The 19,908-nt window shown below is 36.6% G+C and overlaps 2 protein-coding genes across 2 annotated transcripts; both read right to left on the minus strand.

The window, feature by feature from the left end:
* Window positions 1–7,184: 7,184 nt before the first annotated feature.
* Window positions 7,185–12,498, minus strand: LOC140796697 (calcium-dependent protein kinase 17-like). The gene is made up of 8 exons (XM_073149779.1): window positions 11,375–12,498; window positions 10,614–10,757; window positions 10,378–10,530; window positions 9,912–10,027; window positions 9,537–9,704; window positions 8,856–9,080; window positions 8,644–8,776; window positions 7,185–7,601 (listed from the first exon to the last, which is right to left on the minus strand). Exons 1-7 carry the CDS (start codon window positions 12,225–12,227, stop codon window positions 8,654–8,656), a joined length of 1,782 nt encoding a protein of 593 aa, XP_073005880.1. The 5' UTR covers window positions 12,228–12,498; the 3' UTR covers window positions 7,185–7,601; window positions 8,644–8,653.
* Window positions 12,499–15,830: 3,332 nt separating this feature from the next.
* Window positions 15,831–19,145, minus strand: LOC140796556 (uncharacterized). The gene is made up of 4 exons (XM_073149601.1): window positions 18,785–19,145; window positions 18,643–18,679; window positions 16,895–16,978; window positions 15,831–16,277 (listed from the first exon to the last, which is right to left on the minus strand). Exons 1-4 carry the CDS (start codon window positions 19,073–19,075, stop codon window positions 16,225–16,227), a joined length of 465 nt encoding a protein of 154 aa, XP_073005702.1. The 5' UTR covers window positions 19,076–19,145; the 3' UTR covers window positions 15,831–16,224.
* Between the last annotated feature and the right edge of the window lie 763 nt (window positions 19,146–19,908).

Here is a 19,908-nt window from a genome sequence, read left to right on the forward strand (position 1 = left end):
AAAATAAAAGGTAGTAGTCGTAAAGACAGTAGAATTTTTTCAGAGAGGAGATGGAAATTAGGATATAGAAATCATAAGTAAATCTAATCAAAGTTCAGCAGGAGACAATAACATATTAAATCAAAGAACCAAAGTAAGTATGGCAAATACTCATAAGATTTTTTTTTTTTTTAACTTAGAAAATCCCTATCAATCGTTAGTTACTGTGGATCACCAAATCTACAAAAAAAACCTTAATATAGATGAATAATTGTTAATCATCAAGTTTTTATGGACAAACTAATCTCTCCACTTCGGCAATAAAACTCAAAGGGATTTTATACCGGAGTTCTTTAAACATTGTTTACTTTAGGAATAAGATTAATTTTATAATAAGTATTCTCTTTATTATTCTCCAAATGAGATATTTATTATAGAAATAATTATTATTATGTTTATTTGTATTTTAGAATAATAGTGTAATAGTTATCTTTGATGTGATATCAAGCGGAGAAAAATATGAGAAAGTTATGTTTTATTTTTTATAAAATTATCATGAATACTTTTTGATTTGATATAAAGTAGAATATAATTTTAATAAATATTATTTATATTCTAGAATAAAAGAGTTGTACTTAAAAATAAGAGAAAAGTTATTCCTGAAATGAACGAAGGCTAAAAACGGCTTTAGAAAGGCAAGAAATAGAGTAGCTTGTAGATTTCCAAACCGAGGTGGTTCGAGTTCCTTTTGTTTCTTTTGGATGACTTCCTGAGCTTGGAGATTTCTTGCAATTGGGTTACTTGGCAGTACGGTGACCGTGAAGCTGATAGATACGACTAAGGAGACCGTAAGGTTGACTCCAACCTTAAATAATTATTTTAGAGAAAATTATTTAGTAGTTTAGCGGCTTAGTTCGATGGCTCTATTCGGTTCGATTGGTGACTTAAAGAAGTGGTGGTTTGGAGGAGCAGTTTGAGACAACTTAGAAGGATGTCTCAACTCGGAATAATAGCTTGGCAATGTATACAAGTTTGGTGAGACCTAAACGACTATGTATCGAAATTGGGTTGGCCTTTTGTTCAGTTATATCTAACTATCGAGCTTTTGAATGATTGAAAAAAAAAAAAAACTTGCCAATACGTGTTACGAACCAGATCTGAATCGATATGGATGTAAGAAAATTATGAGATTTTTAAAGTAATATCCTCACGAGTTAGGGATTTTTTAGCTCTAGTTTCACGTGATTCTGAGGTTACAGTGAAAAGTTAAAAATAAAATAGTTGATGAATGTCGAAACTAAATATATTAAGAATTATCCGACGTTGCGACAGTCGTCAAAGGGTGGTGGTGATAGATGGCCCTAAGATAGGGTCGCTCATGGAGGAAAATGGTGACTAAAGTTTGAAACTTACAAGAATGTAGGTTAAGATTTACTTATATGAAAATAAAGACATTCTAACAGCTACAATAAAAACGGTAAATACTTAAATAGAAAATAGCTAAACCCAATATTAGTTCCACTATGATAATTAACCCATAAGCTCTCCTATTTATAGGAGTAGAATCATAGCAAATCAAATCTAATTTATGCTATTGGATTTATTTACTTTATTTAAAATTTAAAATAATAATTAAATTTAACTAATTAACTTGACTCAACTTCCTTCACTCATTCTAAACTCTTACATAACCTACCCTATGGGTTTATTCGGATTTAAATACTATTTTATTGTCTGCTCCAAAAGAAAATATCTATCTTTTACAAATATATATATATATATATATATATATATATATATATATTCATTTAACAACATGGATTAATTTTAACTCAGTTCACTCTAGCATATAAAAATCTAGAAAGAATTATTCAAATTTATTCGCGGTGATATTTTAAAATTTTCTAAATTACCGTCATCCATGCTCACCATGAGCTCAAATTAATGATTTCACTCTCATATGCATATAATTTTGTTTTAATTCTTTCTTTTTTATTTTAATTTTAAACTATTTCCATGTCGATAGGTATTTGCATTGTTCTTTTAACAAAAATATTTTGACAAAGAACACCAGCCTTCGTTCAACATCATTCGAAAGCTCATCAGCAAATAGCATTCTTCGTCAAGCCATTTAAACGCTCGAATCTGAGAACAACCTTCAACTAGATGTTCGAACACCCAAAAGATAAAGTTCAAATGCTCGGACACTGATTTTAATCCAATTAGATTGTTTTGATTATTACTTAGGTTAAGGATTAATTAATTTTGAGTCATTAGAGTTAGCCTCCAAATAAAGATATAGAGATTAGCCTCCAAATAAAAATGTGGAGAGCAGCCACGTTTAAAAGCATTGAAGAATATTGATTATTTTCGATCTTCTCCTACCTCTTATTTCCTTCTCGTCTCTTAATCTTCTTCCATCTTGTTTCCTCAAGCTAAGGTCGTCGCCCGTTAAGATTATCGTGCTGCTCCCTCCATCGTCTGCCAATCTCGCTAGACTTGTAAGGTCGGGCACTTCTCCTTCCTCTTCCCCTCTAAATCTCATATTTACCCAACAACAATATCATCTCAATTATCCCTTTTAACTTTCACTCTCTGGATCTCATCATCTCCACCAATTGCATCACTAAACTGCCCACCACCGTCACCACAAATATCCCCTAAGTGATTTGAGTGTTGTAATGATAGTATTAGAGTGTTAGTTTAATACTTTTTGCTCATCAATCGTCACCACAAATATCTCACAAGCCTAGTTCACATCAAATAGTATAAGAGCTTGAGTATCCTTTTAAGGCCGATCCAATACAACATTAGAGTGCCTTAGTGATAATAGTAGGATGTTAATTAAATACTTTTTGTTCATTGGATGAGGTAAGGTAACGAAGAGAGTTTTTTAAGGAATTTTCTAGCTTGATTCTCATGAATCTCGTATAGGGGTGAAAACAAGTCGGATTAACTCCAACCTGACCCACCATTCGATTTGGATAAAAAATTTCTATCCGATACGAATACGGATTCGAATAGAATTTTTGAAAAAAATTCAGATACAAATTCGGATACGGATTGGATATATTTTTCATATTCGGATACGGATATCGGATATCCGTTTACCCGCATATTTTTTAAAATGATTTACAGTTTTTAGTTTGCTATATTTATCGTAAAACTCTTAATAATTGTATATTAATTAATCTAAATAAAATATTATAATTATTTTAAATTCAATCAATATTTGTTTAAGATCCGATCCTCTATCCGAAAATTATTTTTATTATCCGTCCAATATCCGTATCCAAATCAGTAGAGCACTATCCAATCTCGTATCCTTACAAATCTCTCTTTATGGGCTTCATCTTTTCATACCCTCAATAGCCTGGGTGGCAGTCTTCATCCTTCTGTTACTCTCTTTCTTTTTTACTCAGTGTTTATCTAATAATTAATATGGTTTTGTTTCTTAGCCTCCTCCGAATAGCTCATATTTCATGAATACATAGATGTGATATATAGTGCTAAGAATATTATGTTCAGAATAATTCCATATGTTATTCTAGACACCATCAGCAATAAGAATAATGCGTATTAAGATCGACAAATATATCTATCTTTTTTCCTTAGAAATACTGAAAATTTAAGAAATAATCTCAAATACTTATTCCCTTAGGCTTAAATAGTTATATAATATATTTATCCTTATATTTTTTCATTAAAAAAAGGGGAAAAAATTAGTTTACTAGAATACCTTTATCTTCTACGAATTTGTTTGGTTTGAGGCTAAGCTCACAACTCAATTAGCTAATCTCATTAAATAAATTTAATTATATATATATATATAAAAATAAAAAAATATTTGGTTACTAAACTAGGATCAAGGATTCCTAAATTGGTTCAAAAGGGGTTCTTAAATTCAAAGCAAAGAATTAATCTATATAAAGAGCGGGGGAGATATTTTCAATAATAATAATAATAATAATAATAATAATAATAATACTTTAGAAAGTCTAAGTATAATTATCTCTTAATTAAAGGATAAATCACTATTGCAATCGAGAAAAGTATCAATAGACACCAATGAAGATAATATACAGTAAATCATCATTATGTTCCAAAAGGAAAGCCATAATTTTGCCCTTGAAACCAATAACTACGTACAACTACTCATATGATAATTTACATATATATATATATATATATATATACACACAAATATAATGACATCTTTGACTCACAAATTTAATTCCAAATCCACTCAAAATCCTAATCCCCACGACTTAGAATTTCCACCGCAATAATCTTGGTCAAATATTTATCTTCAAACTACTGCAGCAGTCGTCATCAATAAAACTAATAAGACAAAAAAAATTTATATCATTAAAATCCTCATGGCAAAGAACGAGGATTGAAGAACGCACCTATTTTGACTATTTCTTCTCAATATTCATCCGAATGACGACGAAGGGCAAAATCGTCATTGCAGTTACTCCCTCTGCGACGAGCTCCGCCAGAAGCCGGCGCCGTGGAACTTCGCCCGCATCTCCTTCTCCATCTCGTACAACTCCGCCCTCGTCAGCCGCGCCTCGCCGGAAACCCTAGTCACCGCCTCGTGGAGCCCGACGCCCTCGTCCACCTCCGCCTCGTCGCCGCCGAATTTGGCGGCGTCAGCCGTCTTCCTCTTCTTCCGCCTCGCCCTCATCGCGCGGCGGCATATCCCGGCCGGTAGCCTCACCACCGCGAGGACCACCAGGTCGACCACCGCGCACGGGCAGCAGCAGCACACGGCGGCGCAATCCGCCGCGGTGCCGCCGGCGATCTCAGCAAGCCGCCGCCTCGGAGGCGGCGGGGACTTCGTGCGCCACATGATCGCCCGCCGGTTACGATCGATCAGAGGCCGGTCGATCTCATCGCGGGGGAATCGGACGGCGGCGGCGATTGGTGTTTCTTCTGAGGTTCCAAGAATCTACGATAGATTGAATGGGGAGGGGAGTTGGATGAGAGGGGAGGATGACGTGGCGAGTTTGTCGCCGGGGAACTCGAACCACCTCGGTTTGGAAAACGAGAGGGCAGAGGAGGAGAACCGCTAAAAGAGAGAGACCTAAAAAAAGAGGGTTTATATAATTATATGCCCACATAAATTGGAACGTTGGAAGTTAATTATATGCTTTCTTTTTCTCTTAAAATAATTACACTCTTGAAACTTCTGAATTATTATTCATTTTCTTATACATAGTTTTTTTTTTGGGATAAATATTCAATTTCTAAAAGAAAAAAATATATATCAAATAACTATTTTATCCTCTATTTTTCTATCTTTCTTTCCTTAGAATAAGGGTAGAAAGGTTACTATATGATCACATATTTTATTTTAACGGAAGAATACTAACAAAATTGGGTATTTGGGAGTTTTTTTATTTAAGAAAATTAATGTGTCATAAAAAATAAAAAATAAAAAATAAAATAATGGAGTCCATATGAAAATGAGGGGGTTTGGTACGTAGAAACAAGGGTGATTTGGAAATAGTATGGCTAGAAGAAGGACAAATCGACAAGGGAAGGGCTTCTGGAAGGGAGTGGGGTCACTTTGCAAGGACGAGAGAAACACTGAACAGGGATTGGTGGAGGGAAGTGGGGCCCGTTGAGCTGGACACCGCGGATGATGCGTCGGATTGGATGTGACAGGCCTTGAATTTTTTTTTTCTTATTAATTACATTTTAATTCTGTATTATCACTTTCATCCTCTTGAAAAATAAAGTAGAAGCTAAATACCCTCCATTAGAAATTTTGTTAAAAAAATTGACTAATTAATTAGATAGATAAAAAATAATCTTATTTTCTCTTCCCCTCTCGTGTTTGAGTTAGATTTAGATTAAAAAATATTTTAGTATGTATTAATTTTAATGTATTAATATATTATTTTAACTGTAAGTATTTATTTTATTTTTTTTCTCTAACTATTATCATTTTGTATTTATTTACTTTTTCTTAGTACGTGTCATTTTGTATGAAAGATACTGGACAAGTGATTGTTCCCTAAAAATCAGAAAGAGGTGACTGTCCCTATAAATCGGAACCAATCATTCTCTACAAAGTACTCTCGAACACTTTCCCAACATTAGATAAGATATAAATACTTCAAAAAAATTGTTTGATAATGTATATAGCTTTGAAGTCTGAACTATATAGTTAAATTCGGTGAAACTTAAGTGTCTTTGTATCTAAAAAAAATTAACTTTTTATTTGATCCATATCTATCATTTCAGACTCATGAATAATTAAAAAAAAATCTCTAATTATGCAAGATCCTCATCAATTTCCATGTAGGCAAAAAATTAATTAAAACAAAATACATCTAAACTGAAAAAAAAACTTTTAAGAGAAGTAACTCTAATAACATGTTAATAAAAAAGTCACGAAATCCTCCGAAAGATGACGCAGATAGAGAGTATAGTGGATTTAATCTTTTTTACAACCAATTACTGAAAATAAACAAGGAAATTTTATGCTATCAGCAGCTCATCAGATAAGAAATAATTATAATCATCCGAAATAGTAAAAAGAGACATATCTTGAACAATTGTCCTGATACTTACCGAACAAAGCTGATTTAAGCTTAGAAAAAGATCATTGATGATTTTGTTGAAAATAATTCGACCCCTGCTTATGTTGAACTCCAGCAACCACTTACCTTGTAACGTTTCAAGCATCAAAATAGAATGCATGGGGATGGCATGAGAATTCACATTCATCCAAAGATGATTTGAGTTCAGAAAAGATACTTCGACAATGATCTTAGAGGAAAGCATCAAAACAGAACGCATGGAGATGGTAAGAGAAACCTGCATTGAATCAGTAATTGAAAATATGATGGGGGAACTAGTAGCATATTATGTACGCACAGTGACTTCTCTCGTCCATCCAATGCTAAATCTTTATAATATGTGCTATCACGGTATCACCATATAATACATTTAGCAAAACTGGTAGATAGACCAAAAGAATGTAACTTCGCAAGCTGAAAACACTGGGAAGTCTAATACATTCGCCAAAGCAACAGCAGTTTTGGCTGGAAGAGTTCAGTGTACTCAGATCATTGCAGCCAGTTCCCATACCCCCCCAAAAAAAACAAGTAATTTTCCTTTTCTTTTCTAAGCATTGCAGCTTATATTACAAAAGGCAATACTGGAGATGGATCTGATTGAAGGAAAAGAAATACCAAACAGGAATATCTTACTTCAAAAAATACTGCAGCTCATGTTAATGTATACAGGATGAATAGCAGGAGCATAAAATAACATGACCATCTACTCTTTACCTATTGACACATGTACAACATGGTGGATGAATGGGCCCTGGCCTGTTTGCCGCCAAGATGGAGAGGATTTAGGTAGCACTTGCTATGTATCAACTTCTAAGTTGTTTCATCTCAAGGATATTTCTAACATTCCTAGCAGCCCTGACCAATATAAAAAAAAAGTGATGATAGCATCTGATCATCCAACCCCTACTAGACATCTGATATCTGTTAGGCATTAATTTACTGGATGGAGAACACTTCAGAGTAGTTCTTCTGGTGCATATATCTGTCCTTAGTGAAAACCACTTGCTTTCCATGACTGATCCCTCGCACCTAGATAAACAAGAGAAGTACATACATAATTAAGAACACTTATGTAATGACCGTATAACACAGAAATCAGCCTACAGAACAGCCAATGATATCAGAAAGAAGAGTGAGGATGATATTTAAGCTAAAAGGAACAATTTAAATGTCATAGATGGACTTAAAGCAACAGATATATGCCAGTTGAACACATAACCGCCTCAGTAAATCAGTAATGAAGATTCATTGTCTTTTTGACAAACTATGTTGGTTGTCAAGCTACCTAACATAACTCTCCTCCTTTATCCAGACTTAGGATAGGCAGTTGGAAGATACCAGGAAGTTTGCCCAGGCGTAATCAGATCTATCATCTCCATGATCTCACGTCTGATCAATTTCCTCTGTGGACACATTATACATACAGCTAATAGAGTAACAAGATGTTTCTTTGTTGACAGTAGTTCCTTTAAGACAATAAGCCATTCAAATGACTAGATGGTGAATATTTTGACTTTGCCTCTGTAATTTCTACATACATTTTGCCTGTTCTTTATGATATCAGAAACTTTTCCTGAAATTACTACACTATGTTTTCCCAGAATGGCAAAGTTAATCCTGGAGACAAACGTAATACAAACATAAATGTCCCTCCATATTCTTTATTACTTTACAAGCAACAATAAAAAATTGAATAGGTTTAAAGAAAACACTATATAGTCTCTGAGATGCAGCAATTCTGCTAGACAGCATCCAGAAAGGCATATAGAAATAGAACATCTTCAAAAGAAACTATTGGACATATAATACAAACATATATGTCCCTTCATGTTCTTTATTACTTTATATGCAACAATACATAATTAAATAGAGATGCAGCATGTCTGCTAGACAGCATCCAGAAATGCATATAGAAATAGAATATCTTCAAAAGAAACTCATAGACACATACCCAAAGTTCTGAATGTCATGGTGTAATGGTCGAATATTTTAGACTTCTGAAACCGTCTATCTAGTAGTATTTTGACAAAGCACTAGAAGAATTGACACAGGTAGGAGGAGAGAGAGTTACCTAATCACCTTTACCCAAGCTTCAGTGCCTCCCTAAGGCCAAAGCTATAATTACTTTGATGACCCTTCTTGCCCAAAACAGCATTTCCTTTGTGCATCATTGCAACAAATTCATTGTAGTCTATTCTTCCATCCTGAAAAAAATGAATAATAAAAAATTATGGGAAACTTCATCTTATCAATGTAGATCTTTAGCTTGTCATGAACACTTACATTATCCTGATCTATTTCTCGGATAATCTCTTCGAGACGAGCATCTTCTATTCCGAATTCTTCACAAGCCTTTTGGAGCTCATCTTGAGTAATGTAACCACTGCCATCCTTGTCAAAATATGAGAAAGCTGCAAAGAGATTATCCTCCCTCTCAACTTTGTTTAAATGCAAAGTTGCAGCTATGAACTCCCCATAATCAATGGTCCCACTGTTGTCAATATCTGCCTGAAGTTTTCATTAAACAAGAATTCAAGTAGATCAATACAAGAAAAATAAAGAGCAATAGTGTTATGCTCATAGAACCAAACTACTCCTATTGTGAAATATATAAGGGAAAAATGTACACTGCCAACTAAACTGGAATGGTGAAAGAAAGAGTTATCAAAACTAACAGGGTGATAAATGAGAAAGTAAAGATCAAAGCACTACACACTCATATATATCTAATCATTTTCTAATGCATATAAAGGTGATATCTAACTCAGAAGGTACAATTTCCTCTGTTGGAAATATACTTGACTCTGGAAACTTATTGGAAGTTTGGCCAAATAGGATATCTACAACAGCATATTCTTGTTCATGTAGTCCAAAAAAGGCTCAATAGTATGTTCAACAAACTTTGGTTAAAAAGACATGCAGTCCCAAAACTAACGTAACAAAATACTCTTTTAGAGCACATACTGCTTCCATTAAAGCTAAAATTTCAGCTTCCTTCAGATTTGCACCAACTTTCTTCAGACCAACTCTGAGTTCCTCAAGTGTGATTTGACCGCTGTTATCTGCGTCAATCATCTTGAACATTTCTTTCAAGCCTGCAATTTCTTCTTCTGATAAGCTTTCAGCAATGACCTACAAATGTCATTTTTTTCTCAATAAGAAGTCAAGCTTATTCAGACGAACTAACTTGCTGAGAGTATGAAAATCCTAAACAGTGAATCTTTTCTTGTGGAAATGATAACCTATAAAAATATGACTCATTAATATGAAAAAAATAATCTCAAAATAGGCCAGTTAATCTCAAAATAGAAAAATTGTTTAAGCAAAATAAATACTAACCCTAAGGGCCATCTTCTTGAGTTTGTTCATTGCAGAAAACTGCTTCAAGCGAGTTAGAACAGCAGAATCAAGAGGTTTGTCAGGAGCTGTACCATCAATCCGTGCCCATGGATGACCTGCAAGAGTGCAGAAGAAAATCTAATCACTAGCAGTTTCTGCATAATAAAAGCTGCAGCCACTCTTTCAGCAGAGACTATCTAAAAATTCCAATAGATGAATGGCATGTGCTTGTCTATAAATGCTGTACAGCATACAAAGTTGCAAATATTGACAAAGAAAACAAGAAAGATTTGAAAGACTTCAACCTTTTCCGACAAACATATAGTGGCTACGATAAGAAAATCTTAGGTGAGTTATTTCTTAATTTTCACCTTGTGGTTCTAGCTACAAAGATGCTGATGAGTTGAGCAGATATTTAACAATAAATAACTAATAGTCTAGAATTCTTTAGAAAAATGCAACTCACACAGAACTTCATGGGCAGTCATTCGCCTTTTGGGATCTTTCACAAGCATTCTCCTGACCAAATCTTTTGCGCTCTCTGAGATGCTTGGCCATGGATCTGATGAAAAGTCAAGATCACCTTTTAATACTTGCTCAAATATTCCTTGCTCTGATTCTGCAAAAGCGGACATAGCGATTAATCCAAATTAATCAATTAAAAGACAATCTAATGAAAGCAATGAAAATCAATAAACTCACCATCCCAAAATGGAGGGACTCCACTTAATAAGATGTAAATAATCACTCCAGCACTCCAAACATCTGCCTCAGGACCATAATGTTTCAGAAGAACTTCAGGTGCGACATAGTATGGGCTTCCAACAACATCAGTAAATGTATCACCTAAAGAGGAGAGTTTCTCAGGTATAGACAGGTACACAGCAAAAGCACCTTTAACAGTATTGTTTAGAGAACATTGTCAAGTTATCTGTCAATTAAATGAAAAGACACAATGGAGCAAGTACATGAAGTAAGTTCTTTCATGTACTTAAGTCAACTAATTGTGTTTTTCAACAAGCCTCAAGTACCTAATTTAAAATCAAAGTAAGGAAATTCATATTCTTTCATACTGTCCCACTTTCAACTACTATAAGTGCCTGGCTCTTCTCTAAATACTAACAGTGAGTTGGATCAATCCTGCTCTTTTCCTATTAGTAAATCAAAACTCTTCCTACCACCATTGCAATTAGTGAAAACTCCAAATCGACTGTGATAGTGCAAACTTCTGCTCATCAACCAATACATATCCTTCAGGTTATTAATATATAATCTACATTCTTGAGAGTTGAGACCAATCAATGTTCACATAATATTGAATATTTTTTAAGGTAACGAATCCGACAATCTGGATAATTTTTACCAACAAACTGCTGATTTGAAGCTCTCAAGCCAAAAGAAACATCTTTTAAAGATTCCAAGAAAGGCAGGACTATTTCCACATTAATCATTCTGATCCATACCTGGTTTGAAGAATATTGAGAGACCAAAATCAATGGTCTTGAGCGGTGACTCCTCCTTCTGATTGACAAATAGAAAGTTCTCCGGCTTCAGATCACGGTGCATGACACCCAAAGAATGGCACGCCTCCACGACGCCAACGGTCACTCTAGCGAGCTCTGCGGCGGCCTTCTCCGAGTAATGACCCCTCTGTATAATTCGATCGAAGAGCTCCCCACCAGCGCACAACTCCATCACGAGATGTACGGCCACGGCGTCCTCGTAGGCCCCGACAATGGAGATCACATTGGGATGCCCGGCGAGGTGGTGCATGATCTGGATCTCCCGGCGCACGTCCTCCACGTCTTCCTCCGTAACCAGCTTCCGCTTCGCGATCGACTTGCAAGCGAACTCCTTTCCAGTCGCCTTCTCCACGCAGAGGTAGGTCGTGCCGAACTGGCCCTGGCCAAGCTTGCGGCCGAGGCTGTAAAGGTCTTTAAGCTTCCCGGTCTTCCGCTGGAGAACAGAGCCGGCGAGGAGGCCGGCGCTCGAGATTCGCTTCACTTGTGTCGGCTTCTTGGGCTGCGGAGGAGAGATTTCCCGAGCATCCGCCTCCGGCACCGGCGCCGGAGCCTTCGCTGGGGCCCCAACCGGCGGCAGAGACGATGCATTCTGGTGGTCGGCGGCGGGAATGGTGACATGCTCCGGCGGCTTGTCAGGAGCGGGTTCGTCGGAGGCGGCGGCGGAGGTGGAAAGTTCCGGAGAAGGGAGGGCGTCGGTGCCGTCCGGCGAGCGGTGGCGCCAGAGGACGGCGGCGGAGACGGACTGGAAGAATCCATGGCTTCCGGTGCTGGGGCCGACGCAGGTGTTGCCCATGGGGTCTGGAAGGGGGATCGCGAGACCTAGGATCGGGATCTGGGGCTCCGCCGCTAGGGCGGACGCATTTGGACGGAGGAGGACGAGGGATCGCCGGCTCTAGGGTTTCGAGTGAGATCGTAGATTTGATCAAATTGGATTGTGAGGAAGGTGAAGAGAAGAAGGAAGGTGGAGTCTCTCTCTCTCTAACGAGATTTGGATCGTATAAATGAGAGAGAGGAAGCGGACGCTGTGATGAGACGCGGGATTACAGAATGGCAGCCGATTCTCTGCATCCCAGGATGTAGGAAGTTGCTCTTTTATAAGTACTATTGCATCAATATGTTTTGAGACTTTTCTCATCTCACACCCTGAATATTTCTTTTTTGCATGTATCACCCTCCACAGCTTCTTATTTGCACGTATACTTTTCAAAAGTCATGGACATCATCCATAAGTTAAAAAACTTTAGTAATATTTAGCATGTAAATAAAAATAAGAATATTTTTGCCCTTTTATATTTAATTTAATGAGAGGTTGGTTACTTTAGGTGTATCATGCAAAAAGTAAGAATTTTAAAGTAAAAAACCAAATCCTTTTGGGGATATTGGTGCAAATATTAACTTGAGAGGGGTACGTACACGTGTAAAAAAAACAACAATAATTAAAATAAAATTAACATATAATTACACTAAGACCCCTAAAATATTGAATATTTCCATCTGGACCTTCTCATTCTTTTTTGTATATGTCCCTAAACTAAAACATTTGTCATTTCCTTTATTAACAAAAAAAAATTAAATAACTAATTTACTATAATTCTTCTCTCTCTTTTTTTAAAATAAAAATAAGAGTGAAGTATTTTCTAGATAGCCTAACATTAATCGATGTGATATTCACATATTATTTTTTGAACAAAAATTCTAACATATAAACAGAAGAGGTATTTTTTAGAAAAATTTCATATTTAATGGTCAATATGCTGGAAATAAGCAATGATTCAAATGATCTATGTATTACAATAAAAATAAAAATAAAAATAGAAGGTGCAAACTGGAATTAACATACACATATATTCAGATCAGGTGCAGCTTTGCAGTATAGGATAAATATTCTATTTCTCCGGGGGAAAATAGGAAAAAAGAAATCTTGGCACAATCACATGATGCCACGTGTCCCTGGGCCCATATTGGATGGAGTCTAGTATACACTTTGATCCCTTCCGCTTTAATTAGTTCTTGTTCTCTCTCCTTTATTATTATTATTATTTTTAAGAAAGTCCGAGAGCACTAGAAATAAGCTCGTGAATAGTTGAAGCAGGTATCTAAATAATGATATACAAAGGAGATAGAGTTGACACTCCAGAAGCAAACACTTGAGCATAATAATACATAGGAGATAGTATAGACGCTCTGGAAGTAAATCTTTTGCTCGGCCAACCAGTAGCATTATGTGAGGATACGATGAGCGAGTAACCAAAGAGCAAAATAGAGCAGGAATCCAAGTTTGCCGGTGACGGAGTCTAGTGAATTGAACCAAACATATGAAGATCCCATTTGAGAATACTTGAGAATATAGAAACATAACCTAAAACAAACAAAGAAGAAAAATAAAACAAACGGAGAGGGGGAGAAGGCAAGCGATTTGCCTAATACATCCTAATACATCCACAGAGGGCATTCATTCTAAAAAAAAGAATATGAAAACCCAAATAAGGCAAAACCATAGCAGATCCTAACTATTGGTGGAACTGAAAGAGATGTGAGGCGCGACAGCAAATGAAGCAAAGTGCAGACGGGATGAGACCGGGATTGATGGCTATTGCCGGTTGGAGGAAAATGGGGCCAACAAGATCCACAAATGCTTGGCTTAGATTGTAGCAACATAGAAAGTCGAGGGTCAAATCGGGATGAGATCCACAGTAGTTGGCTCCAGTAGCAACGACGCATTTGGGCAAGGAGAAAGCTAGGGTAAGATAGACAATGGCAGCACGAATGAGAGAGGAGATATGAGGCTAGTGGGGACGAGGGCAAAAAGGGAATAAAGAGGGAGGGAAAATGAGATCAGAGAAGAGAGAAAAAGAGAAAAAAAAAAAAGTCAACAACTAACTAAAAGGAGAGAATTGCTCTCCTCTCCACCTAGCACTTCGTTAGGCAAGCAAAGGGGAGAGGAGAGACACTCTTGGTGAGGGGGCAAAGCCCACTAAAAGGAGAAAAAGGAGGAAAGAAGCCATCTGAGGCAATGCCAAAGGCCTTCTCCTCGACGAAAAAGGGAGGGCGAAGAAGCCAAACCCTAGCATAGCTCTATGCTAGAGCACTCCTTTATCTATTAGAGGTCCATTTCTATATACTATTCATTAATGCTTACTTTTGGTCTCCTCGTACTCCTATAACTAATAAACAGAAACTTCAAAAAAGTGTCAAAGTGACAAGGCATTAAATACATAAGAGAACCTTTTAATTTAGGTTTTTCTTTTTACATAATATATATTATAAAGGTCTTTTACGTGTATACTCTTCACAAATCTTTTATTTACTTATATGTCCCCTAAAATTTATACTTCCATATATACCCCCCTCAAAATATACGTGGTGTAATCTATTCTTGATAGTATAAAGTGGCAATTTCGGAAGAAACCTTTGATGGTATTATTGGATTGAGCAAGATTAGTCATAGGCAAAGATAAAAAGTAGTAGAGAAATAGGACCACTTGTCTAAAGTCTTAGAAAGGCATCTAGAAATGGAGAAATAACTAGAAGGAAAACTATTGATTTGTATGTAATCCAATCAATCCATCTAATAGGGAATCTCTGATGAGTGATGACCCCATAATTTTCTAAAGAAAATTCCAATCAATTGACAGCCTCGTTGAATCTAATTTTTATTATAAGACTATCGTTTTTGTTAGAAGTCATCATCAATAATTATCCTCAGACACTTAGCCAACACTTTGAAAATAAATTTATTTGGATGCAATTAATCAAGCTAATTGGCCTGAAATCCTTGATGAGGCCTAGCATCTTCCTTTCTGGATAGTAGAGTCACGTAGGCTTTGTTGTTTGCATCCAGATGAATGTCATGCGAATAGAATCTGCCAATGATCTTGAGAATATCTTTACTAACGGTGCTAAAAGAACACTTCAGATCTATAGGCTTGATGCCAAAGAGTATAACGAGAAGGAAATAGGACCTAAGAATACATTATCTTGCAACTTTTTGCTTCCCAGTTCCACCTGGGCGGAGGAGGATAGGAGAACCAGTAGCAGCTCTGAGATAGAGGAGGAGAAACTTACTTGCTGATGACGACCCGACCAGTAGCAGCTCTGAGATCAAGGAGGAGAAACTGACCGACGGCGACCGGAAAAGTTCCCCTAGTCGGAGTATATTCATTATACGGTAATTACAGTTAAACTAAAGATCATTCTTTCTTTCTTGACGTTGTGTGTAAAATGGATGACTAGCGAAAAGAACATAAAAACAGATAAGTCCTATGTGCAAATTGGCGAGGGTTAAGTATAATTATCCCTGAAAAAAAAAATATCACCTGCGCTTCTATCTCAACATTTAACTTATAAGTAAAGCAGGCATTCATGTGCACAATCAAATACTCCCCAGCCAACTGAATAGTGAGTATATCTGCAGTATCTATTTTTATTGTTAAATGAAACACATCCACTTAATTCCAAAGAAAAGAAGAAAAAAATAGAACGTAGCAGGAAAGATAATGTGGAGATTCAAGCTGGAATGGTACTCCCCAGAACAGCAAGAATTGGCTTAAGAGTAATTCATGCCCAACATGATGGACCAGGTGAACAAGAAACCAAAAAAAAACTCATCTTTTCTTCTCTTCCATTTTGATCTGCTTCGATCATGCTATGACTTGATGAATTCTTTACATGAGCCGTAATCTGATCATGCTACGACTATGACCAGGTGAACAAGAAGGACCAGTTGCAACTTAGTTTGCAGCTAACCATTTTCTTTGATACATGTATATCCTGAAATGAACCCAGCTATCTCACAAGCGCCTGGAATATCCAGAACCCCCACACTTCTTGCAGAGTATCAGCCCTACATGAAGTCAAGTAGTCAGGAGCACTTGGACAATTATATATATATATATATATATATATATCCAAACTAACATTGAGCTAGATAGTACATTTTGAAGAAATTCTGTTTGCCAAGCAAGACAAGCATGTAACGATTCATGGGTTGATACTGGATATGGAAAGGTCAGGCTTATGAAAATCTCGTGGTCTAAACTACATGCGAAAGCAAATCTCGATGGTTTACATGTTGAAGTGATTGTAAGATATTCTCCAAAACTAGATGCCAGTAAAGGTTTTGTATATCAAATTCTACTCTTAAACAAAATCCTTTGTATTGGAGGTGACACTAGATATGTGCCTGATTAAGCTAACTTTTAGCATCCAATTTCAATTTAATCTATGAAATGATGGGAACTCCTTAGGGATGCAATATCAATTGAATAGACACTTTCAGATGGATCTGTAATTGCCAGATGGATGTTGTTGCAACTCCTTTTTAAGATTCATTAGCACAAACATCAGCAAAACCCAGGTACCTAATAATGCTACCGAGAGATTGATGATCAGGGACAAATGAGCAAAACTGGTCACCACCCATAATCAACCACACAAACAGCACTGAGTGACAAAGAATACCTGCTCCTTTGCACACACGACATTCTACTAATCCAGTTTCTTGCTTCATTTTACCATCATTACAGAAGACACATTTTGTTCCACCTACAGAGGAAATAAAACATCATTAAGCTCATGTTTTATGTCGATACAGTACAGGTTTTTCCAACATAAGCAAACAGTACTTGTTGAAAAACAACAATAATAGATGGTAGGTAAGTACTCATGCAGGGGGATCACCAGACCTCTTCTGGACTTGGCAATTCTTTGTAAGGTCTAACGAGGTTTGAAGCAAGATGGGCCATATCCAAGTTTAGATGGCTTCCGTAATGACTAATGACTTTCTAATACTCTCCTTTTGATATTCAAGGTAACAAAATAAGGTAACTTGACATTTACTATGGCTAATCACAGACTGCGGAGTCTTCTAGAGTCCAAACTAATGTGATTTGAGATTACTGAAGGCTGCAAATTACCTATTCCAATTCTTCCCTTTTGTTGTTGGAAAGTTTTGATACAATCAAACTCAAAAACTTGAAGAACTAGGCGACGAGAGACAGAAGCACTCAAGATTACTTCCTCAGAGAAAGGAAGGCTTCACACTTGCCATATTTTCCAAATGATAGAATAAATTCAAACAGAGATAACTTATATTTCAAAAATATCATGGTGGCTGACCAAAGGAATGGCAATCTAGGACACATTAAGAAACAGGACAACAAAGTTGATAGATACTTCCTGTTATTTTATTTTTTTTGCCCTTTTGAATACTATCGTGTTACGATACGACCACGTATGTTAAGTTAGTCGAGTCGGTTGAGTCGAGTCGAGTCAAGTCAACTTGAGTTAGTTATTTGCTTTATCTTATTATTTTGAATTTCAAATAAATCAGATAAATCACATGTGGATCCGATCCATTAAAATTTTTATTCCTATAAAGAGGAGTGGACATGTGTTGATAGGGGGGGAATCGATTATTGAATGAATCTAAGTTTAGTCAAATCTTTATTTTAGTTTTTCTCTTTTATCATAACCGTTAGATCGCTTTTATCTTTCTCGGAATTAATTATAGCCGTAGAAGCATTCCGATATTCTAAATCCTAACTATTTTTCTCCATCAGCAGCCATCTTACGGCCGTCTACTACCACCTTTGGCCGTCTGCCACCCTTTGACGACTGCCGCAACGTCAGTTATTTACCGTTCTACCCTGCTCTATTTGACATTACTCTACTATTTTATTAATATATTTTCATCCCGACATCGAATTCTCGTGAAACCAGAACTATTGAAACCCTAACTCACGAAGCTACCACCATATAAAATATCTTAATTTTCTTACGTTCAGATTGGTCCAGATCTATTACGCATACCGATGAGTAGATATCTTATGTGGCAAGTTCATAACTAACTATATTGTTAATCAACAACCACTGTCATCCCATATATTGCACTTTTTTCTCTCTCTAGCACCCAGCAATCTACCCATGTATTACACTTCCACTCCTGTTAGGGCATCTATACTGCGAAGGACCATAACACTATTCTAAAATTTAATAAATCTGAGTTTATTATTTTTTTTATCTGACTCTTTTTCTCAGTTAGTAGATCATGGAAGGATAAGCAAAAATATTCAAAATGTCTACATTAATTCTCTCTTTTTTTAACTTATCCTTTTAAGGCCGCAATTCCATTAACATTTGTAAACATTAAATAACCCAACAAATTCCCATTTAAATGCACAATTATTAATTAGTGAAGAAATCCTTACCATTTCCAGCGCATCTCTCGCACGGCACAGGATCCCCCTGCATCCAAAAAAGAAATACATTTTTTTCAAAGAAAAAAAAAAGACAATCCATAACAATATCTCAAACCCCATTCCAAATCGAGGAAGAAGAGAGGACGATGACCTTGAGACCAAGGAAGAGGGAGAGCCCGACGGCGGCGAGGACCGAGCCAGCGACGATGAGCGTCTGGGTGTCGAGCTGCCTCCCTCCTACGTAGTAAATCAAGGCCTCCGGGTGAGCCGCGACTCTCGCCGGTGCGGTCACCGCCCGTGAGGAAGAGGAGGACAAGGTCGCGGGTTTCTGCCTCGGGGGAAGGAAGCATGGAGAGGAGGAGAGGAAGTGGGAAGGCAGAGGAGGAGGAGCGGTGGATGGGCAAGAGGAGAAGCGGCGAAGCGGAGAGGAGAGAGAAGCCATTTAATATAGATTGGGGGAGCGGAGCCTCTTCTGCGGTAGTGGAGAGTGGTGGCCGCTCGTTATTTCCCGGTAAGAGTTTAGCCGGTTAGATTAAGATAAAATCATAACAGCGAGATTTATAAATAAGACCCTGCATTTTGCCATTATTTCTCATTTACGCTGTGCTTTTCTTTGATAATTCAAGAGTCTCCCCGAATAAATGGGTTAAACTTAGATAAGTTGGTTAATCTTCCTCTAAGTCACAGCTTAAATCGTCTTCGCAAGAAAAAATAATTCCCGTAGGATATTCTACTCAGAGCATTACTTCTTTTTATCCTAAGAAAAATGTGTACATTGTCGTATTTTGCATATTTATAATTATTTATTTGATTTAAATACTATTTTACCCCTAATGTGGATATCATTATTCTAGCATATACTAACACAGCAAGGGAATTATGATTTCGTTTGTAAGTTAGTTTTGGTAAGCTACTAGATTTACTTGAATATATTATATGTGTGCATTTGACTGTTTCAATCATGCTTACTTAAATTTTATAATCTTTGTATATTTTTTTCTAACGTGATTAGAGCTATCGGATGCATGCAATTGATACATCGACGTGCATCTAATGAGTATCCAAACCGACCAGCATGAATTAGCTCATATCGAAACCATGCTACAGTTTTAGTAGATTGACTATGTTTACAACTTCACTATAAAGTACACAAGTTATAAGACCCTAGCCACTTCTCGTCGATAGGTTGTCTTCACTATAGAGTCAGTTTAGTTGTGCTTCGAGGAAAGCTCCGCTTCAAGTTGATATACCTTATTTGGTTTGATACTAAGCTCC

The sequence above is a fragment of the Typha latifolia genome, chromosome 10, assembly GCF_019914945.1.
Source record: "Typha latifolia isolate L0001 chromosome 10, TyphaL0001v2, whole genome shotgun sequence".
In the NCBI taxonomy this organism is placed as follows: domain Eukaryota; kingdom Viridiplantae; phylum Streptophyta; class Magnoliopsida; order Poales; family Typhaceae; genus Typha; species Typha latifolia.